The 27,915-nt window shown below is 46.7% G+C and overlaps 2 protein-coding genes and 1 pseudogene across 26 annotated transcripts in view; 1 reads left to right on the forward strand and 2 right to left on the reverse strand.

Moving 5' to 3' along the window:
- The window catches only part of Ralgps1 (Ral GEF with PH domain and SH3 binding motif 1), a 246,469-nt gene that overhangs the window by 116,627 nt on the left and 101,927 nt on the right, over positions 1–27,915 (forward strand). The gene's annotated exons all lie outside the window — the stretch shown is intronic.
- Positions 14,094–27,915, reverse strand: part of Angptl2 (angiopoietin like 2) — a 34,910-nt gene continuing 21,088 nt past the window's right edge. For both annotated transcript variants that reach the window (XM_005320978.4, XM_078048238.1), the window contains exons 3-5: positions 20,624–20,817; positions 18,015–18,285; positions 14,094–15,758 (exon numbers count right to left, since the gene is read on the reverse strand). In XM_005320978.4, coding sequence (XP_005321035.1) covers positions 15,559–15,758; positions 18,015–18,285; positions 20,624–20,817 — 665 coding nt within the window. In that variant the 3' untranslated portion in view covers positions 14,094–15,558. The remainder of the gene's footprint in view (positions 15,759–18,014; positions 18,286–20,623; positions 20,818–27,915) is intronic.
- Positions 18,217–19,656, reverse strand: LOC144377458 (transmembrane protein 126A pseudogene; annotated as a pseudogene).

The raw sequence follows: 27,915 nt of genomic DNA on the forward strand, positions 1-27,915 counted from the left end.
TTCTTCTTCTTTTTTTTTTTTTTTTTTAATCTTTGCCAATTTGATAGGCAAAAAAAATGCTTCTGCTAGTTTGGGCTTCAGTTTTGTGCTAATTTTTGAATTTTTTTGGTTTTATGATGTAAAATAGTTTTTAATAATAAGGAAAAACTAAGATTTCATAGAAGTGACTCCTAATATTTGTAGGGATCTAGTACAATTTTTCTTTAATCTTTGGCATGATATATCTCTTCCATAAGCATTTTTTATTTACATTTTCTAATTCTTTTAAATCCAACTTGGAAATTTTGTTTTTTAATAAGAGATTGTCTATTTGATTCCAGCTTTCAAAATTATTAGCATAGGGTTTTTACCCATTTAATTATTTTACCATAATGCACTATATAGTATATTTTTTATAAATTTGAACTTCTTGGCATATATGATTTTATATATATGTGTGTGTGTGTGTGTGTGTGTTCCTAATAGTTTAGATTTTTGTTTTCTCTTTCTTTTTAAAAATTTGTCTTGCCAGAGGTTAATCCATTGTTCTTTACAAAGAATTAGATTTTGGATGTGTTTATCAGTCACACTGCCTTTCTGCTTTTTAGTTTACCATATTTTTTTTCTATGAAGTGTTTTTTCTCTCCACATTTTAGCACCTTTGAAATTAGGATGTACCTTTCAATTAATGATAAAACATTTTAACATTGTCTAATTGGCAGCAATTTTTTGAGTGATACATAAAAAAGATAGACTCACACATGATTCTTGAGTAATGGAAACAGTTAAGGTTATAAATTATCCTCCAAGTGCTGCTTTTGCTACATAGTACATGTTTTGATACCAATGTTCTATAATTGTAGTTTAAATTTATGTTCTAGTATTACTTGGTGATTTTTAAAAATTTTCAAGGGCTTGTATTTTTCCCTAACAGACTTATTAAAATATAATTAATATATAATCCATTTAAAGAGTGCAATTTAGCAGTTTTTAGTATATCCACAGAGTTGTACAACCATTACCACCACCAGTTTTAAAGCATTTTTATGAACCCCAAAAGAAATTTTTTATCATTGTAGACACTGATTTTCCCTCTCTCTAGCCACCCAAACTTAGCCCTAAGTTACCACTAATCTACTTTGTCTTCATAGATTTTCCTGTTATAAAAATTTTATATAAACTATATCATAGAAATTATCTGAAATAAATGAATTTCTTCTCTTATCATCATGTTTTAAAAATTCATCCATGTTGAAGTATGAAGTATGATCAGTACTTCATTCCTTCTTATTGCCAAATAATATTACATTGTATAGATACACTACATTTTGTTTACTCATTCATTTGATGGACATTCGAGTTGTTTTAACTTTGGGGGTATTATGATAACATTTCTTTGAATGACTGGGTTTTAAAAAAAATTGGTCTTTCATCTTTTTAGAATATGACCTATGTGATTTCTAGGTTTTTAAAAAATATTTGAGATTTTTCTTGTGGATTAATACATGATCAGTATTCATGGGTTCTGGGAAAGAAGGTATAATATTTCAAAATTCTCTTAAGTTGCCTTATAATATTCAAATTATAAATTTTTGAAAAGTTGATTTATCAAGAACAGAAATATAAGTTAGAGTCCCCTTGTGTTTCTAGTAGTTTCTGCCATATATGTTTATTATATAAACATTTATAATAGTTGTAAGTTCATTGCAAAGTGTCCCATACAAAACAATCTTGGTTCCATTTTTTTACTTGCTTTTGCTTCTTTGATATTAATTGGGTCACACTTAATTTATATCTTATTTTTATTGTATTTATGTTATAAATCTTTGTCTATATTTTAGATTTTAATTTTAAGCTGCCCTGTTCTAGGTGTGATCAAATAACATTTAGTTGGACCCAATATGAGAGACCTTGTTTATTGGTAGGGCCATGTAAGTCTTTCACATTTGTTTAGTCTTATGTCATGTAATTGAAATGAATTTCATTTTGTGTTTCCTTCCTCTTTTCACGTTTTCTCACTCTCTTGTTGTACCCTTCTCCCAGTTTGCAGTAAACTGTAGTTGTCTTTCTACTTGATGGCTGGCAAATTCCCTCTTGGGTTCACAGTGGAGGGCATGTTAATATGCGTAGTTCCAAGTCCATTTCCACTTTGCCCGAGGCTCTCAGTTGAGAGATGGGATTGATGGAACAAGGGTGAGGGCAGCCTAGTACCATGTGTGGCACAACTAGTGGATGAAGTACAGCATGGTTAGGATGGCTTCTGTAACAGGGGTGATCAGGAGATCTGCTGTTTATTGCCTACCTCTCTGTGTGCATCACCTCCCTGAATGCTCACAATAGCCCAGGCACTGAGAGGTGCCTAGGGTCGCATTACTGGAAAGTTCAAAGCCAGGAAGAGGCCTAGCAGTGCTGGCTATGAGCCTGGGCACCCAACACTGCCCTCTCCCGACTTCTCACCTCCACTGTTCAGGTCAGTATTTTCCTACCCCTCCCTTGCAGTTGTCACCTACATGTCCTCTGTCATATGTGACTATAATGACACTGGCACTATAGGAAATGGATGAATTGCCGCCATTCTTTATTGTTGTTGGATCACCAATCAGGCTCTCTTAGGCTTTCAGTGTCATTGGCTAGCCTGAGCTGGCCTTTGGGCCCCTTGCCACTTAGAGCGTCTGGACGAGGCAGTATCCTTGCCCTCCACCACCTCATTTCAGCTGCCTTGTTCCTGGCAGGTGCTTCCTATTGGCTCCTGGAGGCCTCCTTTCTCCTGCACGGCCTTCCTGCTCTGGCATTGAGAGTGCAGTGAACTGCCCTGCTCCTGTCCCCGGTCTTGTGATGATCATTCCTCACAGTGCAGCAGAATGACCCTGATATATATAGGTCAGAGGGAGGAACAGGAGGCACCTGGACTCCAGCGGCTTTCTATTCTCAGGACAGCGCATGAGGGTTTACCTTGGGAGCTCCACAATTTGAAAAGTAACATGAAGCAAGGTCTTATTCTGAGGCTCAGTGGGGCCACTGTCCTGAGGGCAGCTGGGGTCTCCACTTGCTCATCTGAATGCCATGGACAGACCCTGCCCAAACCTAGGTTGTGGTTTCTTTCAATACTGGATTCCTCTTGAAAACCCAACCTTCATGGGGATGGATTTGTTTATCTAAAAAGTGATGGTTACATAATTCCTGGAAAGTACAATATAGGAAAAAATGTCTGCAACTATTTGTTTTTCCCTAGCAAATCCTCCCTGTAGGTCTTTCCTCGGGGAGGGAGGAAGCTGCTCTGGGAGGAGTGTAGGCTCCTCTCTGATGTTTCCAGCTGCTCTGTTGCTTCCACTGCCTGAGACCTTGCTCCCGCCTCAGTGGCTATTTGCCTCTAATAGCAAATGTGGATTTTATTTTTGTGATGATTCTCTTAACTCTCTGTGGAAGGTTCTGTGCTAACTGGGTTTCCGTGACTCTTTACTCTTGTGTCATCCACGAGAGATGCCCTCACGTAATATCTATCAGCCACTGTTGCCAACCTGCGTGGGCATGTAGTCCAACCTTTAGTGAACTTTAGAGCCAGTTGGCTGCACTTGGGTGTCCTGGGTTCCTTGTGAAACATAATTTAAAAAACACAGAGGGGAAAATTTATTACATTTAAGAAATAAGACTTTCTTTGAATCATCTAGTTTCTTCCAAATTACTTCAGAGTGTGAAAATAGTATTGGGAGATACAGTCAACATTTTGCAGCTAATTCTGTGTGATAGCAACTCCCATAAACACCCAATTCTGATGAAATGATAACAAAAGCAGACAGAGGTTTGAAGAATGACTACACCACCTATTTCTAAATAGCTGCATTGATTTAGGGGGTGTTTGGTTTTCACTACTTATTACTCCTTCCAGGAAATAACTAAATAAAATTAGGAATGTGATGGATTTGAAATGCTTTAGAGCTGATTTAAAAGTATTGTAGCAGTGTGGAAAATTGTGATCTCTCAAGAAACAAAAAATCAGGCATCATGACAATTTTGAATAATAAGAGAAAACTTAGACATTCTTGGTAAACCTATCCAGACCTCTAATATGTGAAGGAAATTTTGAGATCCTAAGTTATTTCTTCAAATAAACAAACCCTTCATTTTTTTTTTAAAGTAAGCCTCTATTTTCAAATATAAATTCTGAAGTTTAAAACAAAGGCAAGTTGTTGGTGAGTGTAAAACACTCTGGGCTAATCAACCAGACACCTCAAAGAGTTTTCAAAAAGAAGAAACAGGAAGGATGTGACTGTACTTTGTGTACAACCAGAGATATGAAAAATTGTGCTCTATATGTGTAATATGAGTAATGCATCCTGTTGTCATATATTACAAATTAAAATTTAAAAAAAGAAAGAATAGTGAATTCAGGATGTTTCATGCTGATAATGCATTTTTGGTCAGACCTGTGGACTCTGAAAGCAGCATGACAAGTCCATCATTCAGCTCCTACTGGGTATAGTTGTGATATTACAGAGGACCTAATCCCATCAAACCACCCGTATTAAACAGCATTTGCATATTATACAGTAAATTTCCATTTGATTGAAATCATTCATAATTAGGAACTATTTATTCTGGATAGAGAACCTTCAAATAATTGGGAACAGATAATAACTGAGCTATTTCACCAGCCTGTTTGTGCCCTGTACTCTAATTATATCTGTACTATATTATAATGAAGTGATCTAATTAAATAATCTATAAACTGACAAAAAATAAAATGCTACACTGGATGGCAGAAAAAAAAAGAAGTGGTGTTTGATCAAAAGAAAGTGTGTGCTCTGATGCCCCAGAGACCCCCAGAATAGCAGGCAGCATGTGGTAGGTCCCACCACAAGGTGGGTGTGCCCTGCCACTGGGGTTCAGCAGGGACTTGTGTGGATCAACCACATGCCACCTCTGCCCTTGCAAAGCTCCCCATCCAGCCTTGAGCACTAGCCATGAGGAAAAAACTGGAATGAGTTGAACACTCTAAAGGGAACGGCAAAGGAGCAAACAAAAGGGAACCCTTCCTGGTCTGGGTTACCAGGAAGGGGTTTCTGGAGGGAAGGGGAGCTCTAAAGGTTGTACACCCTGGGTTCAGAGGTGAGGAGCTAAAATCCCCCTCAAAGATAACAACTTGCCCTGAAGTAGGAAAAACATATTAGAAAAACTGTCTGGAGAGCCAAGAATGAAGAGGAGGGGGAGGAGGAGGAGGGTGTCACAAGAAGTGGCCAGAGTGGAAGGGAGGGGACAGATTTCTGAGGGCCTGGACACTGGGAGTGGGCAGCTCTGGCTCTGACCTGACCCACCAACCGAGAGCAGTAGGGAACTGTGAAAGAATTTTACATAAGGGTACAACTGGGCTGGATTTGCATTTAGCATGCATCGTCTTGGCTGCAGTGCAGAAAGTGGTTTCTAGGAGGGGTGGCTAGAGGAGGGATAGTTAGGGGATCATGGATAGGCATGTGATGAATCACTGTAGTTCAGAAAAAGTGAGGGCCCAGGGAAAGGCCTTTACAAATAGTTCATTTTAGAGCAAAGCTTTGGAAAGACCTAAGACAATTTTTGGTGAGCACAGCCCTTATACCTGATGGAGATACTGAGCAAGTCCCTGCCCATGGGCTTTGAGGATCACCATGTGCATTGAGCCTTGGACACCCTTAAAGTAGAGGGGAGAGAGCAAGCGCAGGAGGGATGGAGCAGGCAGGCCCAGCCTGCAGAGTTGCTGATGACTGAGACATGCTGTTGCCTTTTTGCTGTGGCAACCACCCCCAGACCAAATCCAACAGTGCCCACATCAGGGTTAGCAATAGTGTCATCTGGCTGGCCCCAAGTGGGCCAGCATTTAGGGTAGTCCTTTCCTTTTTCCAAAACTAAAATACTTCCACGTGCAGGAAATCTGGCCTTTTCTCAGTTCCCCACCCCAAGCGTTTCCAAGGACTCCCAGGAGCACTCATTTGTTCCACAGCGCCTTTTGGTTGTGGCTCCTTGCCTCTGCTCACTGCCTGGCCTCACTCCTCTGACCCCTCCCACTGGTCGGCTCTCCCTTCCTAGCCAGGCTCTCTGGTTGACCTGGTAAAGAGCCAGGTTTCTTCCTCAGCTGGGGCAGCAAGGTGGAGGGATGGATATGGAGACCGCAGTGCCACAAAGAAAAATCTAAGCTTGGACTCTGATATGTCTGTCTGCAGAGCAATGGCCAGGCCCTTTTCTCCTCTCTTCCTGATGGCCATGTGCTGCAAATAGCTGAAATCCTACCCTCCCTCCCTGGCCCAGGACAGCCTTTGATCAGGGTTCCCCTTCCCTCAGTCACAATATTCAACCTTTTCTCAAGCCTAGTGAGCAGAGAAGAGCTTCCCTCTGCCCCAGGCTCAAACTTGTTTCTTAGTCAATAGAATGATCTCAAAAATGTCCTATCCCCAATCAAAATGCAGGAAACATTTCCATTATTTTATAGAGTGGTTAATTGCATATTGTTCCAAATCTCTCCCTTCCCTAAGGGAAAAGATCATTTTTACTTTTGCAATCTCAAGATTTGTTACCTTAAAATCCACATTTCTCTGGGGCTTCATAATCTTCCTCAGTCCTTACAGAGCTAGCTAGATTATTTTAAATCCTCATTTTATGAATGAAAAAACCTTAACCTATGACTTACCCAACATCATAGGCCAGGCAGAACCAGTTAACTTGAGACTTCATACCCATGGCTGGATTCCACCCAGCCTTAACTAGTGCATCCTCCAGTCAACATCTGACTCCATAGAGATGTTGGAGGAAAACAGGAAGATCAGGAAAGGAGCCCTGGGGCCGGCTGGCTTCCTGCATGCCTTGCTGGCCAAAGCTGGAATGTCTTGTCCATTTCTGTCTTCTGGGGCCAGGGGAAGACCTACTTCACCCTTTTTCTGGTTTGGGTTTTGTCTGACACCCCAATAGGAGGTAAGAGTATAAACCCATGTGTGCAAGAGAAAGTGTGGTTCTGTAGCAAGAGCCTGTGTTCTCACCAGGAGACCTGTTCTTCTCTGGCTTCCTTAACTCTTTGGATCTCTGGTTAGAAACTAACTACTAATAATTATAACAACTCATGTTTATTCTTTCACACTTTATGTGCATTATCTCATGTAATCCTCCCCACACTCCTTCCTCTGAAGGAAGCACTATTTTTAACTTATGTCATAGCAGTGAAGTATAAATAAGAGTCAGATTAAAGTGACTCATTTTGGAGATGAAATTATAAAAGAAATGTCCTTTTTATGTTGAGTACTTGCTCTTTCTTACTGTCCTGGGGAAATCCAGCTATGATGTGCTTGGCAATGCCATGGAGAGACCCATGTGGCAGGGATCGAGGGCTGCCAACAACCATGGAGGGAGTTTGGAAGATGGTCCTACCTTAAAGTTGAGCCTTCAGATAAAACCAAGGCCCCAGGTAGCAGCTTGACTGAGCCTCATGGGCAGCCTTGAGCTAGAGACACTACCTAAAATATGCCCAAGTTCCTGATCCATAGAACCTCCAAGATAATGAATGCTCATTGCAACCTGCCAAGGTTTGGGGCATTTGTTGCATAGCAACACATGCATAATTAGGATGTTACATGACCTTATCACTACCCCACATTGGCTATTTCTTGTTGCCCAGTCTGTTGCCCAATCTTGTACTACATTCCACATGCAGGAGACTGACCCTAGGGGAGCAGGAAGTTCTAGGCCCCTCCCAAAAGTTAATTTTGAGGGAGGAAAATGCAATAGGTTGAGAAGGTGGCTGCCAGTTTGGGAAATGACAAGTTCTCACAGCTTTGTAAGGAAGAAGGTGCCTGGGGAAGACTGGTCGGGGACTGGAAGTTTCCCCACAGAAAGGATGTGGTTGCTGACGAAGTGTACGCTGGACTCTGTGTGCAGGCCAATGGAGGTCCTGGATGCCTGTCTGGGGGAAATTAAGGTGTTTTCGTTCCTTACAGTCACCCAGAAGAAATGTGCCCGTGAATGGCATTGGTCTCCCACACATTCTTTTCAAGACTTTTAAAAATTACAAAAGTAACACATTGCTCTCTATAAAGATCATTCACACTAAAAAGAAGTCTATAAAGTGAAAAGTGAAAATCACATTCTTCCTCTTCTCCTGCCCAGAGGCACCACTGCTAGCAGCTGGTGCGTGGGCCCTTCCAGACGTGCCAGTTCACAGCCACGAGCAGCTGTGCCGTGGAGGGTGCATAAGGTACTGCACTTTCTACCCAGAGTTGGAATGAATGTTTGATAGATAGTGTTTTGTTCCTTACTTTTTTTCCCACTTAAAATGTCAGATCCTGCTCAGTGGCAGCCAGTATAGAGCCTCCTCTCGTTTTTTTCAGTGGCTCCTTGGCACCGGCAGATGTGTGGGTGTGTCCTGGTCTGGCGAGCCATACCCCTCTGATGATCATTGAGGTGGTTTCTGCTTTTTCCCACTTATAGATAGCACAGTGGGGAATATCCTTCTACCTGTCTGTATATTTACCAGTATGAAACATGGAATGCTAGATGTGGAACCACTAGGGCAAATACTGTCGCAGCCTTTTGGTAGCCACCGCTGGGATGAACTCTAAAAAGACTGCCGTTGTTCTTCCACCGGCTCCACGGGCATGCCTGCTTTCTGACTCTTCCTAAGCTGAAATGACAGGTGAAGATGGCATCTTTTTAAATACACACTTCTCTGTCAGTTCTCTTGGGTTAGGCAGCCAGGCTTCAGGTCTTCTACACTAATCAGCTGTCCTCTGCTTCCTCAATATCTGGCCCTGATTCTGGTTCCCTACATAGCCCTGCACTGCCCTGACCCATGAGGAAGGGCTGCCTGGCTTTGGGTTCCTGTGGAGAGGAGGCCGACCTAAATCTAGGCCCAACACACTTGCCTAGGTCTGGTCAGCAATTCCTGGCTTCAAAGTGACTGTGAGCTTCTTCTAATCCTCTCCCCTCATTGAAATAACCAGGGGGTAGGCCTCTGCCATCACATGGTTTCAAATGGGAATTCTAATTCCATTTCCTCCACAGGAGCTGCCTTTTCAGGCTCTGGGCCACTCCCATATCTGCTAAGGCTCAGAACAGCTATAGGCAAGGATCCCTCTCCTCAGATGTCTCTGAGCTTCAGGATGCACTTCAGCAAAGGAAAGGGAGAACCCTCTAACCCTTCCATGGAGTCATACTCATCATGACCATCAGCCAGCAGAGCATGAGACAGCCAGATGGCCACCCACCCAGGAGGGGCCACATGTGGAAGTGCTCTGGAGGCTGTGCAGACAGGAAAATAATCTGTGTCTGGTTCCCACATGTGTGTTGAGCTGGCCCACGATGCCCCAAGTTGGGGGAGACAAGATGCTTGAATGTCGGGATGGTTGGCATCAAGGCTTGTGTCCATAAGGGGTAGAATCCCAAGTCAGTACTGGTACCAGCCTGACTCTGGAATCTGAGAAAGACCAAGGTTAACAAGCCGCATACCTGAGGGTACACAGACAGGAGATAAGCCACCATACCCAGGATCCAGCTACCAGACAACATAGACCAAGGCTCAAGCCAGGAAGAACTGGTATATGAGGTGATACCAGGCTAGCCACAGAGGAACACTTTGAGCATTAAAGGCTGGGGTTGTTGAATCTGCAGGTTGTAGGACAAGTGGCTTTCTGTCCCATAGGAGGGAGAGGAGAAAGGCAGGTCCAGTGGCTTTAGCTGTTGGAAGGCCCAAGAAGCTATGAGATATTCTCCATCACTGCCTCTATTATTCTGTGCCCATTGCTCTGAAGTAAATTGGGCAAATAGCCATGGACTGGCTTCCTGACATCTAGGGACCTGCTGTCCCCTAGCTGCTTTTGCATAGGCAGGCAGGCTGGCCACTCTTGTGGGCAGGAGCTCAGGACCACCATGATTCTCAGATGCATTCCTGAGCCGTGGCTAGTAGAAATGGAGTGGTGGTATCACTTCCTCCTAGAGTGCAGTGGTGGATGCCATGAAGGCAGCTCAGGAACCAGACCCATGGTGCTGACGTTCCCAGGTTCTCAGGCTGCACCTTCTTGGGCAGGTTGTTTACATCACAGAGCTTCAGTTTTCTATGTTGAAGAGAGGGTTATTATAAAACTCATCTTAAAGGGCTGTAAAAATTTAGAAACCTGCATGCTACCTGGAACATGAAAAGTAGCCCATAATGATAGATGGTATCAGTGTTGCCCAGAGCAAAATGTGGCCAGGAAGGCCCCAGCAATGGGGAGCTTATTGCTTCTCTTATCCAGAGATTGTTGAGAAATCCAGTGTCCCCAGCAAGGGCAGGAGGAGCCCCATCAGGGCATAGCCAGGGGTCATGTTTAGTGACCCAGCTGGGCCTGGAAGGGTTAGGTGTACTTTTTAGGAAAGGATGTGGTCAGGTAGGGAGAGCCTGGGAAACAGGACCCCTTCACATGAGTAATGGGATGGAATCCATCTAGTTGGCAAAGTATGCATGGTCTCTAGAGAGGATAGGAGCCAATGACAGTTGGAGTATAGTCTAAACCCCTTTTTGAATAGAGATCCATCCCATGACCCCCACCCTTGGGAACCTGGGACTTCCTTGTCTCTTGCACAGCATTGCGCCCCAGCAGCAGCATTCATTCCACCCAGCCCAGCTCTGAGCCAGGGTCCCTGGCTGGCCAATCAGATTCTTCATCCAGGAGTTGGCATGGGAATGTAGAGATGCTGGCTCTCAGACCTGGGGGACGTGTGAACCCAGGAAAGCCAGGTGGGGCTGTTGCTGGGACAGGGAGTGAGGGTACTCTGGACGGGTGCACAGTGAGAAACCGAGAAAGAAATCCTGCAGGAAGGGGAGAGGAGCGGGGCGGGGAAGGGTGCCGCCTTCTTTCCTGAAGGGTTTCCAGGCAGTTTCTGGACCTGGCCCTCGGGAGGCCCAGCTGCATCCCAGCCCGTGGACTCAGGGAGATACCTCGTGTCCTTATATAACCAGCTTATTAAATGAGCTGGACTCAGTCAGGTGGAAGAAGAAACCAACCTTATTTTTTCTGCAGTGTCCTTTCAAGCGTCTCAGTAAACTAATTCTTTTCCCAGCAAAGCTGAGAACTCAGCAGGCCCCTTGGTCTTCTTGGTGTCAGGCTTGACAAAGCCCAGTTCCTTCTGACAATGCTATCATTCCAGATAGTCCTGTATAGCACTCATGAGTCTGGACTCCTAAAGCCAGCCAGCTGGAGCTGGGGAGGGCACAGGTCAGCTTCTTCGCTGAATCCTGGCCAGCCCCACTGTGTCCTCCACTTTCCCACAGAGATTTCTGGCCCTTGGAATTGGAGCAGGGGCTAGAAGAGGCAACAGGAAAGAGCCCATGTTCCGTGGCTGCTCGGTTCTCCTCCAGAGTTGTACCTGCCTGTCCCTGGCACGCAGCCTGAACTCCGTCTCCTCTTTTCTGCTACCCAGCCTCTCTCTGGGCACCTCACCTGCTCCTGGTAGAGTAATGCTGCTCCTCCAGCTCAGCTGATGCTCCCTCTTCTTCCCTTGTTCCATACTTGCTGCCCTGCCCCCACCCCTGCCATCCAGGTAGCCTGCTGTCTGGGAGCTTCCAGAATCTTACACTCCTCACTGCTCTGCTGGCTTGGGTCTCACCAGCTCTGGGAGTGGTTCCTTGTCATCCCTCTCACATGGTTTGGGGTAAGGAAGACATCTCCTCTTCCTGTGTGGCAGAGGACATATCATAGGGACACATCATTCTCCCCCACCTCATGATCTTTTCCTTGCACTTCTTACATAGAATTCAGGTGGGCATCACTAAGCTGCAGCCTGAGGTTGTTCCTTTGTGATGATGATCTTGCACCTTGCAAGCTCTGGAATATGAGATCCTGGCAACTATTATTTTGTCCTTAGTCTTGGGACTGCCAGGTAAAACTGAGGCAGAGGGAGTGCCTTTTTACATCTTTGTACCCAAAATGTGCCCTTTTTATTTAATCTAGTTGCCTGGATTTCTTTAACAGATTTCAAGCAGGTGAGGTGGTCCTGGAATTCAGGGAGGACCCCTTGGACTCCTGAGTGTCTGGGCTTTAGGCATGGAGGACTCCCATTGTCATTGCTTCAAGTCCTTTGAAGGTTTCTCTTTCAATCTTGCTCACACTGGCAAAATTTGGAGAAGGGGGTTCTGTTTTGTGACACCTGCTTGGGGACCATTACTGGTAAAAGTATTGGCCAAAACTGGGATGTGGGGGTTTGGCTGGCACTGGAGGAAGTCTGGGCTTTATTGATATCCATCTAGGTTTACAGAGGTGCCAGCCATGGAGTACTTCTGTGATTATAGGCCTGACAAGTTTGCTGGCTGGAAGGCAGAGGAGCACTGCTGATCTGACTTGGGCAGACCTCCAGATGCTAACTGGCTGTCTGCTAGTGAGAATAGCTCAAGGTCCCCAGCCTCCGGGTCCCTGAGCCCAACTCCCTTTCCCATGATCTTTCTCCAGGTGCTACCCAGTGAACTGACCTCCTCCCTTTCATTTTTACTCTGGGGAAAGCAGGCTGCATACCTTTAAGGACCTTACTCCTCTGCTCCATATAGCCACAGTATGGTTTGGATAATACCCAGATTTGGGTGCCAGGATAGGGCTTGGTGGGGAGTGGGAGTTGGTATCATGGTCTGCTTTTATTTGGATCCCAGATAGCTCAGATAAAGGACTTCTTCATATTGACTAGCTTGACTTTCTAGAACTTTCTGCTTTGGGGTTTGGATATGATGCCAGTGAGCAGTAAGGGTGCACCTCATTTTCCTTTGCCTAAGTTTCCTATATCTTCCAACTCTGCTCCAGATGTTGAGGAGGTGTGGCTGTGGTCTGGGCCAGGGTAGCATTCCCCTGTGACCAAGCAACTGACTGAGAGGTAGAAGGAGGGCTAAGAACTTGTCCTCAGTGCCAACACCTAGTCCTTTTTGGATTAACTCCTGGTGGCACATTCTTGACTTCAAGCCTCAGCTTCAAGCCTCCTGCTCTTCAGTGAGATGGGAATAATAATCCTTCCTTCACAGAGTTGTATGAAGGTGAAATAAAAAATAGAAGTCCATTTTTAAGCATGTAATAAGCTTTACAAACATCAAGTCTTGGGACTGGGGGTATAGCTCAGTGGCAGAGCACCTACCTAGCATTGCAAGGCCCTGGGTTCCATCCTTAGCACCAAACACACAAAGTCTCCTTAACTACACCCCACTCCAGAAGGCTTTCCCACAGTTGTATTCTTGATGATTAAGAAGAACTGCTGGGTCTAAGGACCTAAATGCATTTTAAACTTTGATATCACCAACTTACTCTTGAAAAAATAGTCAGTTTATACCTCAGTCCTGTCTTTGCCAGTCTGAGAGGCAACACATGATGGCTAACCCTTCCCTCAGTGCAACCCCTTAGTTCTCCCTGCAGTTGACATCTTCTCGTGTTACTGGCCATTTGCAACTTCTAAGGTTGTTCACATACTTGGCCAAGTTTTCTATCACAGTATTTGTATCTTTCTTAATTTGAAAGCTTGGAATATGTCATAGTATTAATTCTGGATTTGCTATTTACATGCAAATATTTTTTTCTTTTGATATTTGCATCTCAATTTTGGTAGTGTTTTATTTTGCTTTGCTTTTTTGGAAGACAGAAAAAAAAATTAAGTCATATCCCTTGGTCTCTTCCTTTATAGCTTCAAGGTTTCCTATCATGTCTAGACCTGCCTTCCCAAGTCACAGATCTGTTGTAGTAGGAGACAGATCTGGTGCCTAGTGGGGGGTGTGGCTTGGGAGGAGGGAGATAGAGGCTCCTGGTGGGGCACCCACTGCAGTGGTTGGGGGAGAGGAGGCCAGAGGATGTGGTGGGGAGGAAGGCTTGGCCTGGGGGAGCATGTCTCAGAGATTGCCTGCCTGGCTGTGAGGTGCTCTTAGGACACCCACTGGAAGTATTCAGAATGTAACTAGAAGCGCAGAGCTGGGTTCCAGAGAGCCACCCTGGCTGAGGTGCTGGCACAGGGATCAGGAGGGAGCAGGCAGGAACCAGATAGGGAGAGTGCCATAGGCATGGATTGGGCATGTGCCCTAGATGCCAAATCTTAAAGGGCCCAATGTGAGAGGCCCCTGGAAAGCAGTCTAAAACAGTAACACACAGGGTAGATGCATCATGTAGCACTGATGGCTTTTATTGCAGATTTGTGTCATTACAAGGATAATCTGGGAATATATTAAAAAACCCTCCCTTTTATATACACAAAACATGCTACATGGTACACTTGTGAGAACTGCTGAGGTAATAGGCACGCACCCAGACGTGGACAGTACCAAAAGCCCCACATCTCGCATGCCTGACCCATGTGCCCACCGGGGAGGGTCTCACCTTCCTGACTCATCTCTTGCCCCTGGCTTGGCAGTCGTCCCGGTAGTACTGAGACTGGCAGGATTCAGGAAGCCGCCATGCTGCAGCGCACCAACCAAGGAGTCTGGTGGCCCCTGTCCTCCAGAGAAGCGTAGTTGGGGGATGAGGTGCAGACTCTGGTCCACCTGAGCATGGGATCTCCAGTCTGTAGCCATCTGGGGGCCCCAGCACATTAGTGATGACGTCTCTTCAGCTGAGTGTCTCTGGCAAGGTAGGCTACTATTGGGTGAAGGTTAAAATGACATGGAGGCTAAAGTATGAGCGGAAGATACAGAACTGAATACACAATCTACATGGCCGCCAGTGTAGCTTTGGGCCTGGCCTTCCCTTCCCTGGCCAGAACCTGCGCCCAGACTGTTCCTACTCAGAGGTGGCGGACTCTTGCCTGGAAGGATAGGTCTTGTGGTAGAAAAGGATGGGCAAGGGGTAAAGAGAAAGGGCGCCTTGAATGTGTAGGCAGCAGGGGACTGACACAGAGGGCGCTGGGTGAGTGAATAACTGGGTGGAAGGTGGTGACAATCCTGAGAACAGAGAAAGCATAAAAACAGAAATGATTTTTGAAATTTGAGTAGGTGCCCAAGGGGGTTCTTAAGAGAGGGAGCCAGGAACCCCTATGTGAGAGATGAGCCTTGTGGACATTCTTGGAAGAATCCAGGCGCGCCAACACCGAGGATTAGTCTTTGAATCGGGGCTACACAGCCTGTGATCTGCCCTTAGGCTCCAGAAACACAGCATCAAGTAAATGTTTTCCTTCAAAGAGCAAAGTTGGGGATGACTTTAATGTCTGAGAGTTGGAGTGCATTTCGGTGTATATATAGCAAACCCATATGTGTATCTAGACAAATCACATGTGATAGTATGCAATGCATATACATGTGGCATACACTTAAGTGCATGGAGAGGCTCATGCACATGTATATCATGAAGGTATTTTGCAATGGTGTTTTATTGTAGGGATAATTTATTTAAAGAAAGAGTTGTCTGCAGTCCTGTCCTAGAAACATGAGGGGCTGTCTGATTTGAAGGAAAGTAGAGGAGGGACAGAGAACACAGTACCAGTTCAGTTTCATTATCTGACACAGTGACTTCAAAAAACAGAATCCAGCTCTCAGTCCTTGCAGCCCAGGATGAGCTGGTGAGTAGTTGCTCATTGTGCTGGGGCTGCATGCTGGGCAGGCTCCTGCCGATGGCCACGGGAGATCCAGAGGGGAGCGGCTTAGTGGAAGGTGTTGGGGTTGGGCCGGATCATCATCACCACTTTCTTGAGTGAGTAGGAGCCTCCTCGGAACTCAGCCCAGTAGACTCCATCCTGGTAGCGGCTCCGGTAATGGCCCCCGCGGTACCATACCCCGTTGAGGTTGGAGTGGGCACAGGCATTATACCACCAGCCTCCCTTTTGGTAGTGGGCACAGTTTCCTGCAGGAGAGAAGGGTGCAAGGAGGACCCTGGAAGCAAGCTTTGTGCCCTGTCCCTGGTGTGCTCAGGTCTCCCGCAAGATCCTCTCTAGGAGGCCTTCAGAGTAAGACTGTTGGAGAGATGAGCCTTCTGTGGCAGAGGTCAAAGGCCAGATTTGGAGCCAGTTGGACTTTATAACTCATGGGCTGTGAGATCACAGATCAATGGCTTCCCTCCCATCCTGCATCATCCTCATCTCTTAGAGGATGGTAAAAATTCCACTACCCCCACCTCAGGTCTGGAGAAAGTGAAAGTGGCCTGGGGGGTGAGCAGGGAGCTTCTTAGGATTTTAAGAGTGGAAAGTGTTGTATTAAGTCTTTATAGAATGACAAAGTAAGTGTTAAAGATGAAATGTCCCTCTTTTCTTCCCCAGCCTGTATTCCATCCAAATAACTTCTTGTGTTATTTCATAAAAGAAGGATATTCCATAAAACTCTTGGCATATCACATCATGCTGAATTTTGCTGCCAAGGACAAGCAGTTCAGAACAATAAGAAGCGTGGGCAAAGTGTGAGTAGGTGCGCAGGGGCACAGTGCCCATAGGGTGGGAAGGACCAGAGGAGCCACTGTCACTGGGGCTGCTCAATTGGGGGGACTGGGCCTGGGAAGGGACTCCTTCCTCTAAGAGGAGCTTTCCTGCCAGGCTTGGGGTTGGAGGGCCTGATGGAGGGGCAGCCCTGCTCCAGTGGAAACGTTGGGACAGAATGAGACGGTCACAGCAGCCTGAGGCAGAAAGCTGGAGGAGAGCATCAGCCCTAGGCACCCCAGATTCCCAGAGCTGTTCTGGGGCCTCAGCTCAAGGCTACAAGGACCAAATGGCAGTGCTACATTTGGGGAGTAAGGAAACCTGTGGCATACCATGGTCTGCTTCCCATTCACCAGGGTACCCCTTCTGCTCTGGCCTCACATATCCCAAGGGTAAGGAGCCCTCACATAGTTCTCACTGCTCCCCAATGTCACCCCAAAGAAGTCTACAGCAGACCCTATCCCAGTGCTGAGGGTCATCCTCCTGCCCTGCTCTTTCAGAAGCCTTGGCACAGCAAGGGCCTGCTTCTCTACCAGGGTCAGTACAGTACCAGTGTAGTGCGAGGACAGGTGGGTTGCGTCTCTCCTGTTCCCCAATGTCAGGACACCTGTCTGCTAGAGCGTGGCTGCCTGGGGTCCTGGAGTGAAGCTCCTTCACCACGGTGCATAGGTATTAGGGCATCCTAAAGCACAGGCCATTCCTGGGACAGTCCCCAGAGGCTGCTGAGTACAAAGGTGGGAGGACTTGCTTTCAGACCAGGACTGAAAGGAAGACCAGGCAGGAGGAGCCAGGCTCACCCAGGAAAGCAGACTCAGCCTCAGCCCAGGGGTGGTGCTAGCTACAGGGGTCACCAACCTACAGATTGAGTTTGGGGCCTTGGGAGGCATCAACTGTGGGGAAGTGTGATGTCAGCACTCATGGCAGGACTGTGTCTGCGTATCTTATTATTTCCTGTGTTCTCCCTTGTTTTGTTTTGTTTTTATAACATTTTTTTAGTTGTAGATGGACACAGTACCTTGATTTATTTATATGTGGTGCTGAGGATCGAACCCAGTGCCTCCTTCACATGTACAAGGCAACGCTTTACCACTGAGCCACAACCCCAGCCCCCTCCCTTGTTTTTTTATCTAATTAAAACTTAATATAAGTCCTGGGTTTGAGGTACATGACCTTGAACAAATCACTTCATGTATCCTATCTGGTTTCCCCTCCGCATTGCATTAACATTACATGACACAGTAATGGCCAAGAGCCCACTAGCATCAATGCTAACTCAAGCCCCTGCTGTGTGCGGAGTCCTATCAGGTACCTTCTCTCTAACCTTCTCCCTGCCCTGCAAGGTAGGTATTGTCCTTACTTATAGATGTGGAAACCAAGGCCCAGGGAGATTATGCAGTGTGCAGAGGAGGTAGGGACAGCATTGGAACCCAGGGCGTGTCTGCCTCAGACAGGTGAGGAGGGCACAGCCTGGCATAGGAGAGTGTCCATCTCTTTGCCTTTCCCTTTTGGTAAGTGCCACTGTAATCCAGCTTTGCAGAGAGAATCTGAGGGCAGTTGGTAGAGGAAGGGATATTCAAGAGGTGGGAACAGGGTGAGAGACTCCTTGTTCCCAAGCCCTCGGGTTGTGGCCTCTGGCTTTGGTTGACCTCTTTTCCCTGCCCTGCTCCTGGGTTTGACTCCACTTTTCCTACCTGTGTAGACGTCATGATCTCTGTCCAGGGTGGTGAACTGCTTGCCATTGTGCCAGGTGAAGGAGTCACCCGCATTGCCATGGTAGCGCCCCAGCCGCAGCTTATAATACTCGCTCTCTGGCTCCAGGCGGAAGCTGGCATATTCTGCAAAGACTTTGCGGCCGGACCAGTCCTCCATGGTCACCAGCAGTTTGTAGTTGCCTTGGTTTGTCAGCCAGTAAATGTTCTCCAGGCCCAGCCAGTACTCTCCATCAATGTTCCCAAACCCTTGCTGGGGAAGATAAGGGAGAGCATGAGTTTGGAGCTTGTAGTGTCCTCACCAGCGGCCAGACCCTCAGCCTAGGTAGAGCAGCCCAGGAAACAAATGGAGCCAGAGACAGGCCTGGGCTCCAATCCCGGCTCCTCTACATGGTGGCTGTGTGACTTGAGAGTCACTTCACCTTTCTGAACCTCAGTTGTGAATCAAACATGTGGAGAGGGGTCATGTGGAGAGCAGACCATGCCCCCTCTGGGCCAGGTATCATGGGAGTCCTGGGCTCCTCACCTTCACTTGAGGATGCTATTGCCTTCCCCACATGCTGCTGCAGAATCACAGACAATGTGCTCAATTGAGAACCTGGCACACAGTAGGCATGTGGCCACCATTCATGGACAGAGTCCTCACCTCCCTGCTGTGGGTGCGTGTAATACATAAGCCCTAGCACACCAGACAGGTGTGAGTTGTGAGGGACATGTCACATCCACCCGGACTCCCTTCAAGATTGAAAACCTACTAGTTTTTAGCATTTTTTTTTAATCTTTAAAATTTTATTTTTGTATATACATTTGCTTAAAATCAGTAAATTTCTAGGCCAGGCTCAGGTAACTGAAGGGCTTTTATAAGTACTTTATATTGTCTAGACCCAAAGTATGCTATAAACATAGTCTGAAGTAAAATGGGAAATAACATTTTTGAAAAGATAAGCTTAGAAATTCTATTCCAGTAAGTGAAGGTGTTTACTTTCTCTGGCAGCAGGGCTGATTGTACCTGGCTGCTAAGCCACAAGTTACAGGTATATCTAAGAAAACAGGGTATAGACCTCCTAAAACAAAATCAACCGGTGCACCCCGTATCACAGTACAGGTTTCACAGTTCAAATGACCTGTACTCAAAGGTATGCTTACAAAACCTTTGAAAGATGCATTCACTGTCAAAATGGGAGCACTGCCATTGGTAAGCCAGCAGCTATTTGGACCTGTGTTACATGCAAGATGCACCGAAAAAGACTGCTGTTAGGCCCCGGAGAGCAGCATTAAGTTCAATATTTGTAGATGCATGTTCAAGTAGATTCCTTTCTGCTTCTGGTAGTTGTTCAATTTTTCTGGCTCTGACATCAAAAATTGAGTTTTTCTTGATAATATCATATGGTTTATGGTTTTCTGTCTTGACCCTGTTGCTCTCCTCCCAACAGCCAATGCCTCACCTGTTCTTCCTTTAACACGGGGGTGGGGGGGGGCTTAAGCTACAAACTTTACTTGGCTCATCCCGCCACCGCCATCTTTAGCTGACCTTACTGTTGTTTTTGACAGGTAGTTTTAGGGTCATCAGCTGCATGTTGACCACCAAAGTCTCGTAAGCAGATGGTTCATTGGCAGTAACCATTTCTAGGGTTTGGTGAGCACTTACAGCACGTGTACACTGTCACAAGAACTTCACCAGGTTATTTTATTAACCCTCGTGCCGACCCTAAGAGCAAGGCGCTATCATTATCCTCCCTAGATGGTCCATCCAGGACGAGCAGGAAGGACACAGTCCTTCCACAGGAGAGGAGGAAGTGTGGAGGAGAGACTCCAGGAGCCTCCAAGCTGGGATATGGAAGAGAAGCAGAAATACAGGCTGGCCAGGAGGTGGTCCAGGGAGCCAAGACAGAGAGAGACCCAAGAAGGGGGTGTGGCAGAGCCACATGTAGAGGCATTATGGCCAAGGGAGTCATGGCTTTGGTTTCAGAGGGCTAAGCTGCAGTCACTGCTTTGCATGTCACAGCTATGTAGCTGTGAGCAAGGAACTCTCCCTTGTCACCTATGACCGGGTCAATAGCAGTGTCCTCCTCAAGTGCTGGAGGTTAAACCAGGTCATGTACAAGATCCCTGTGGGTACTCCCATGGCCCGAGCCATTTAGGCTGTCCTCAGTACCAGAAGAAGGAGAGTGGGGTGCAGCCTTGCTTTCTACAATGATGAGCACTGCAGTGCCCTACAAATTGAGATGGGCCCTGCAGTTAGGACTCCGGTAGTATCAGAATTCTCTCCAGGAGCCCTTTGGGATCTCCCAGGGCTGAAAGCCTCAGGCCTTGCCCCTTCTGGGCACCAAGAATAAGTCATACCCATGGAAACCCCACCTGGAAGCAAGAGTCTGCCACACCCAGGCTGGAGCAAGCAGTCCCTCTGCCCTGTGGAGTTTTGGTGGTCCAAACTCTTAACTGCTGTCCTGTGACAGGTGCTAGCAGTAGACAGAATAGGAGCCTATCCTTACCGCCCTGGTGTTTGCAAAAATGGCCCTGTCCTCATTCTAATTGCCTTGGGGTGGGCCAGTCACCTGTGGGCAGTGCAAACAGGCCCCACTGGGTCTCACCTTATATGTCTCCCAGTTCCTGAAGAAGTTGACGGAGCCGTCCAGGCGCCTCTGGATGACAGTCCAGCCCCCGGGGTCATGTCTCTGGTCACACCACACCTGCATGAGGCGGTTGGTGTTCTCAGGCTTTACCAGGTAGATGGAGCTGATGTCATGGCCATCCTCCAGGGCCTGCAGGCAGTCTCTCCATGGGCCTAGGGACACAGACGTGCACATGTCACATGCTGCCTGCCACAAGGCCACAGCCCCAGATGTACCCTAGATAGGCATAGCCTCTGGCAGGGCTCCAACAGGAAGCCACAGGCCTGTAGTTTGAGGGAACTGGTTTTTGTCTTGCACGTTTGAGTAATAATGTGGTATAAAAGTAAGGACTTCAAGCCCATCTTCTGCCCTCACTGGCTCCTACTGTGACCTCCCAGCACGCTTCCTCACTTCTCCCCACCCTTGATTTCCTTTATTTGTAGAATGGACATCATATTTACATCCTTCAGGGTTGTCAGGATTTCAGGGATTATTTGTTTCCTTTGTTCTAACAGCAACAAGAAGGTACTGACTTGAGTCACTAAAGTCCAGACAAGCTGGGGTCCTCCTTATTCATCTCATGTAATATTAGGAGGTCTTCCAGGTCTTTCAGCCACATAGTTCAAAATACATAAAATCACCACACATTTGTGTGGAAGTTCCTGGAGCGACTTTTAGAAAAGTTAGTTCTGTTGGTGAAGAGGCATATGCTGCTGGATGTGGCAGCGCCTGCCAGCACCAAGCAGCTTCCTGCTCTGCTTCACCAGCCAGTCAGGGCTTCACCTAACTGTACTTCTGAGCGCTGGCACACCTCAGCCAGGTTCCACATCTGCCCTTCCAGTGACAGCGCTCCATGACACCACTGCAGCTTCTAGTAAGAACTTCTGAAGGATTACAGGGTCCAGATTAGCCCAGAGTTTGGCCAAATAGCCAGAGACATCTGAATGTTGCAGGGAATCATACACCAGTCTCCAAGCATCTTTTGGTGGTACCAGGTTCCCTTTCAGCTCAATCTGTGTTTCCTGAAGGAAGCTCACTGTAACCAGATGCTCAGAGCCCATGCATTCTGAGATCACTGAAGGGACAATGTCTGGGACACACCTCAATCTATGACTCTCCTCAGAAACTGAGGCCAGAAGGGTTCTAGGCCTCTGAATAGCTTAGGTCTTTCAGCCCCTCCACCCAGAGGTCCAACCTCCCCTAGCAGTTTCCTTTGTTCTAAGGTTGGTCACTTCAGCAAGAAGGTACTGACTTGAGTCACTAAGGTCCAGACAAGCTGGGGTCCTCCTTATTCATCTGATGGAACATTAGGAGGTCTTCCAGGTCTTTCAGCCACATAGTTCAAAATACATAAAATCACCACACATTGGTTCAGGCTCTTTCAAATACTTCTCAGACTGAGAATGGTTAAGATCAAAAGGGCTTAGAAATTTTCATCTTGCTCTATTAGTGTGTATATTTATTCAACAGCTATTAACTGTGGCCCAGCCCCCACAGGGCTGCAGAAGCCCAGGAGAGCATGGCTGCTTTGGCAGATGTGAGGAGGAACTGGCCTTGCCTGCCTCCTCTCACTCCACTTCCTGAGGAATCCTGTCTTTCCCCCTCCTTGGGGTCGGGGTGCCCTCAGCTTTGCCTGTGAAGCCCCAACTTCTCAGCTTTAGTCCTGGCTGATGCTTGGCTTAGCTAGCCCACACATGATGGATGGTCAGATGTGTGAGGTTTGGGTTTGTCCTTGTCGGACATTTCAGCGGGCTCTTCCAGAGAACCCATCTTAGAGCCGCCTTTGCTCTGGGTACCTAGGGCGGCCTGGGTGCTGACAATCACTGCAGCCCTCCTCCTTGAGAGTGCTTCTCACCCTTTTACCCAGCCTTCTCCCATATGAGGCCCGGGGCCGGGCCCCCATGCATCCCACCCCAGCACAAGGCATGGCACCAGTGGCTGTGTCCTCCCTTCCTGCCCTTGGCCCTTGGGAAGGGAGGCCAGACCTCCAGGAAGAACATTCAGGAAGGAGAAAAAGGTTTTGGTTGTGTTTGGTCCATGCTCCAGGGACCAAGGCAGAGAATAGGAGTCTGTCTCTAACAGCTGGAGCAGAGCGCCAGTGGGCGTGGGAGGCCGCCCAGCTCCTCGCCAGGTCAGCCATGCAGAAGGGGCGGTTGATGCTCATGCTGGAGATGGAAGATCCCCAGGGCCTGCAAAATAACATCACTTAACCAAGCCACGGGCCTCTCCTGCAGAGCCACTGGGCTCGTGGGCTCTCATGCAGTAGAGAGGCTGTCCTTGAAGGGGTTACCACGTAGGGAGCCTTTGGAGGCCAGTGAGAGGTAGCAGGTGAGTCCTGTGGCACAAGCCTATGTTCCTTCATGGCTTCAGCTTTACCTTTGGCATTCCTACAAAGGGTTCCTTTTAAAAAGAAAGTATTTTTAAATGTTTTGGGGTCTCCAATCCCTTTAGGAATTTGGGGAAAGTTCTAGACTCTCTAGAAAAATGCACAGACTCACATAATTTTGTATAGTTTCCAGAACAGAAGGTAAATGGACCCTCAAGCCCTAGGTTATGACCGCGAGCTCTAAAAGAGTCTTGTCTGGAATAGTAATAATAACAATGAATAATAACAGTAGATAACACATGTGCTGGGCTCAGGGCAAGCCCTGTCTGGATGTTCCCTCTACCCACACTCCAGTGAGGTGGCAGCAGGCTTCTCATTTTACAGATGAAGAAAGCAGAGCCCCTGAGACATTAAGGGATCCCTAGGTGACAAAGCCAGTAAGGTGCAGGGTGAGTCTGTCTTCAGATGGTCTGGGTGGTCCAGAGTCCTGACTCCAAAGCACTCTTGTTTTCCCCCAACCAGAGTGAATTTGAGGGTTGGGGGCCCAGGCTACAATCTCTGTCCTGAGGACTACTTTTTAAAAATTTTTATTTTTTTAACCTGGTAGTCATCCAGCTCAAAAAAAATAATAATAAAAACAGTTCTTCTTTGGCAAGCTGTTAAACCCCTTTTTAAAAAGTCTGCTTTGGGTTTTTTTTTTTTTTTCCTATTGACTTCTTAATATCCTTTACACACTTTTCAACTATTTTAAGTATCTTATGATGGAGAAGTTTCATCTTTTGTTTTTCTTTTTTTAGGCAAATCTAGTAATTTTCTAATTTATGTCCTTCTAGAGTCATGGGGCAGGTATAAATCAGGAAGCATTTTGCATTTCATGCTGTTAGATAAGACTCTCTTATATCCCTGCAGCCTGTTCTTTGATACTCAGGCCTGTTGGCTTTCAACAAGAACTGTGCCCCTGTGCACATGCATGAATATACCACTGTAGTTCTCACCATCACATACATTCACAAGATGCTAATTAAAAAAATACACACACTCTATAATATAGCAGAAAGATCAGTAGAGCAAAGGCAAGGGAACAGCGGCCAAAGGTGGGGGGAGTACCAGGAACTGAAATAAAGCAAATTATATTCCATGCTTTTATAATTATGTTAAAATGAATCCTAATGTCATAAATAACTGAAAAGAAGCAATAAAATAAAAAAAAACTGAAGCCCCAAACAGTTCTCCTTCGAAGACCTCCACCAAATCTCACACATCCATATACATTCCTTTCCTTACATAGAGACACTGTGGCAAATGTAAAAAATGTAAACAATGAGGGAAATTTGTTCAAAAAATAGGTTGCATTGAAAAACTGGCAGCAATGAAATAATGGCTGCATTAAAATAGCCAAGCCCAAGCCTCCTGATTTGATGGGCAACCTACAGCTGCAGCAGGGGAGTGATGCAATGGCACACCTGTCATGTGCAGTGTGTCCAGAATTCTGCAACTGTAACATAAATAACACAAGGCCAATATGCAGGTTGTTACACATAATGCCCCTGGGAGCTAGGGGAGGCCCATGGTTGAGCAAGTGTGGCGCTGAAGAAGGGACTCCCAACTTGGAGTCACGAGTCACTGGCTCAGATCTTGGTAGCTTCACCTACTCACAATATGACTTGGGCAGTTTCCTCACTGAGCTTCAAGTTCTCTTGTATAATGGGGAAGGAGCACTGGCTATCCTAAGGGTCTCACCAACGTGGAGCAGCCAAGAGGCCAGCCTGAGCTGGTGCTCAGCACAGTCTCTTTCCTCCTGTTATAGGTGAAAGCTGACATGGTGGAAGTTGTTCATACCCTTTCCTCTGTCTCTGTTGTCTCTTCCTCTCCCTCCCCACCCACTTCACACACATATACACACAAACACAAACATAAACATCACTGTATATTTTGAATTTCCAAGACTAAATATAAAGCTATTTGCTAATAGATATTTTTCACAGGCATAGTTTAAAAGTCAGAGTTTCAGTGGAAAAGGCCACAAAGATGTATTGAAATAAAGAATGGAAATCTTTTTTGTCAAGGAAGCTAAATTTTTGACGTGCAGTGGGCGAAACCCTCCCTCCAGAACAGTTCGAGCGCCAGGCACTATTTGACTTGGCTCCCCTTCTGAGAGGGCGGCTCTGTCCAGAGAACCAGGCCAATACTAACTCGGCAGCACCTAGGCCCAGAGCAGTGTACGTGCCCCAACCTCACCTCTATAAAGACCACATTTACACCACAGCTGGAATGTTCCACGTGAAGGGCCATGCAGCTGCCATGGCTGAACCAAGCCAGTGTGGTTCCCTAGAGGGGTGGCAAGGGCACAGGAAGGACACAGGACCTGGGGCCAGGAAGAGAAGGAATGCTGGCACATCCCTCCTGCAGAGATATAGGTGTTGGGCTCTCGAACCCCAGTGTCAGCCCTGGTAACTGCCAAGCCCCCCTTTGCTTCCCCTCCTCTGGTGTTCTGGATAGAGGCATCAAGACACCAGCCGCCCAGGAAACCATATTTCACTGATGGCCAATGCAGTGTTCACCTCCAGTCAGGGCCTTTCTGGTAAAGGCAAGTTAGAGCCAGAAGCCAGGCCAGGCCAGGCCATCATGTAACTTCCTCTTCTCTTTGCTTTCTGTGGTCTGGGCTGGACCTGTGTCAGGCCAGCTCACCCACCTAGGCCCCAGCATTGAAATGGGTTCACGAACTGCAGCAGCTTTCCTTGAGGGCTCCCCACACCATGAATATATGAGCAGAGCTACTGCAGCTCCCCCTGAGGAACAGCAAGAGGGGCAGAGGCCCTCTGGGTCATGAGCCGCGCTGGCCAGCAGTTGACCGACTTTTCATTTCCTAAGCCCAGCCCCAAACCTAAGAACCCAACCACCTTTGGCCATGTAGAGGACCCTGGAGCCTGTGCTGACATCATGGGGAGCTGCTCCCATGAATGCGTTAGTCCCTAAACCCCTGGGGAGAGGCTTCTGTGATATCACCAAGTCACCTGCTTTTGCATGAGAACTGTATGTGGGTTTTCAATTATTCTTACTGATGGCCTTTCTCCAAAAAGTCATTTTTCTGTTCCCGGAAACATATTCCTAACCGAAGTGACTAGTTGTTAAAATTGGATCTGGAGTTTCCTGTTCACATTTATCCATCCTGAGTGCCAGGGCACATGGGCTGTTAGGTGTGAGTCCCACCCTAGCCAGGAGCAGAATTCCTGAGAGTCCCACCAGGGCAGGACAGGCACTGGGCAGGGTCTGTGATGACCAGTCTATCTGTCATTGCTCAAGACTCATTTATCCAGAAGCTTGGTGGAATAATAGTTTGATGATGACCATGTATGTTCTATGTCAGCCATTAATTTTTACTGAACCAGAGTCCAAAACAATTACCTGAATACAGAAATAGCTTATGCCAAAGGCCTCTAGTTCTTATAGAGCCTCAGCATTTACATCATGAATGCCATTTCCAGTCATTCCAGGGAAAGGGTCCAAGTGCTCTGCCCGCTCTTGAGCTGCTTTAGTCCTCAGGTGGTGGGCACAGTGCCTTTTCAGGAGTTTATGAAAAGGTTTGAGGCCTTAAAAAATACTTATTGGCTGTCAAATATGAAAAGAAAACTACAAAATTGAAATTTATTGGTATATAATTAAATTTCTACGAAGTGTAACATCTTGTCAAGTTCATTAATTGTTAAATTTAACTTTCATAAAAATGTTATTACTTTTGAAAACAATTTGTAGGTTAAATTTTTTCTCACTTCCCATGAATTTCTGAACATGCCTGCTGTTTGCTGAGAAATCAGAGTTAACCATAAATTAATTGAGTTACTCTTAGCCAAATAATTTCAAAAGCAAAATTATTCAAATACTTTCAAGATTGTTACAGTAAAAATTATATTAGATATGTGAGATGGCCGGGTGGGTGTGGCTTCAATGCACTTGATATAGTCTGGGGCCTTCCAAGAGCTCTTAGGGCCCATGAAGGGTTTAAGGGGGTTCTGTTTGTATTGGTTTGACCTCAAGATAAACAGGCGTCACAATATTGCTTTCCAAAGTACACTAAGAAGCATGTGCCCACTCTTAGGTTTCTGGTGGTACAGGTGGGCAGGAAGAGAAACAGGGACTTAAAACAAAGAAGAAAAGAGGTTAGACCGGGAGGGGCTATGGAGGTCTCGCTGGGGGTAGAGGTGCACAGCTTGCTGGGGACTGGTGAGAGGGGAGCCCTGGGGCTCCCTAAGGGATGCCGTTACAGGTGCCTGAGACTGGATGTGGCTGTGGATGATGCACAGAGCCCCCCACCCCACCCCTAGGACACTTTAAGGATGACCAGGGCTCTCAGTTCAAAGTGGGAACATCTTGGGAGGACTTATCAGACCCAGAATTGAACCAACCCACAGATGCTAGACAGTGCTCCACAGTCCTGTGGTTGGCCAACCTGTTAACCTTTTCCAAGGAAGGCGACCAGCTTCCTTGACTTCTTAAAGAACCAAGATTGACTTTATCCATCACCTTTTCATCTTCCAGACACTTAAAACCCCTCTTCATACTCTGTTCTGTCATTTTACTGCGGCTCAACCACAAGCCACTTGGTATATAATTGAGCATTACGTCCTTTTTCTCTTTCACAAAATAGGGCACTTGCCCAGCACCAAGCCTGGTCTCCATAAACTCCTGACAGTTGCTGGCAGAGACTCTGTGAGCATATCTGCAAGGCCCTGCTACCTTCATTGCCTCCTCCAGGAATCCTTTCCCATCCCCACAGGAGGTACTGAGTCCTGCTTAGATGTCCAAAATGCCTTATGTTTATCTCTAGGAATTTAGTAGAGATGATGACTACCATATGTGGCGAGCCTTCACCTGCTAGGCATCCCATGTTTTGTTCTATCCTCCTGAGGCCCTGCAGTGAGGAGGTTACACGCTTGGGCCTGAAGTG

Source organism: Ictidomys tridecemlineatus, chromosome 4, assembly GCF_052094955.1.
Source record: "Ictidomys tridecemlineatus isolate mIctTri1 chromosome 4, mIctTri1.hap1, whole genome shotgun sequence".
Classification (NCBI taxonomy): Eukaryota; Metazoa; Chordata; class Mammalia; order Rodentia; family Sciuridae; genus Ictidomys; species Ictidomys tridecemlineatus.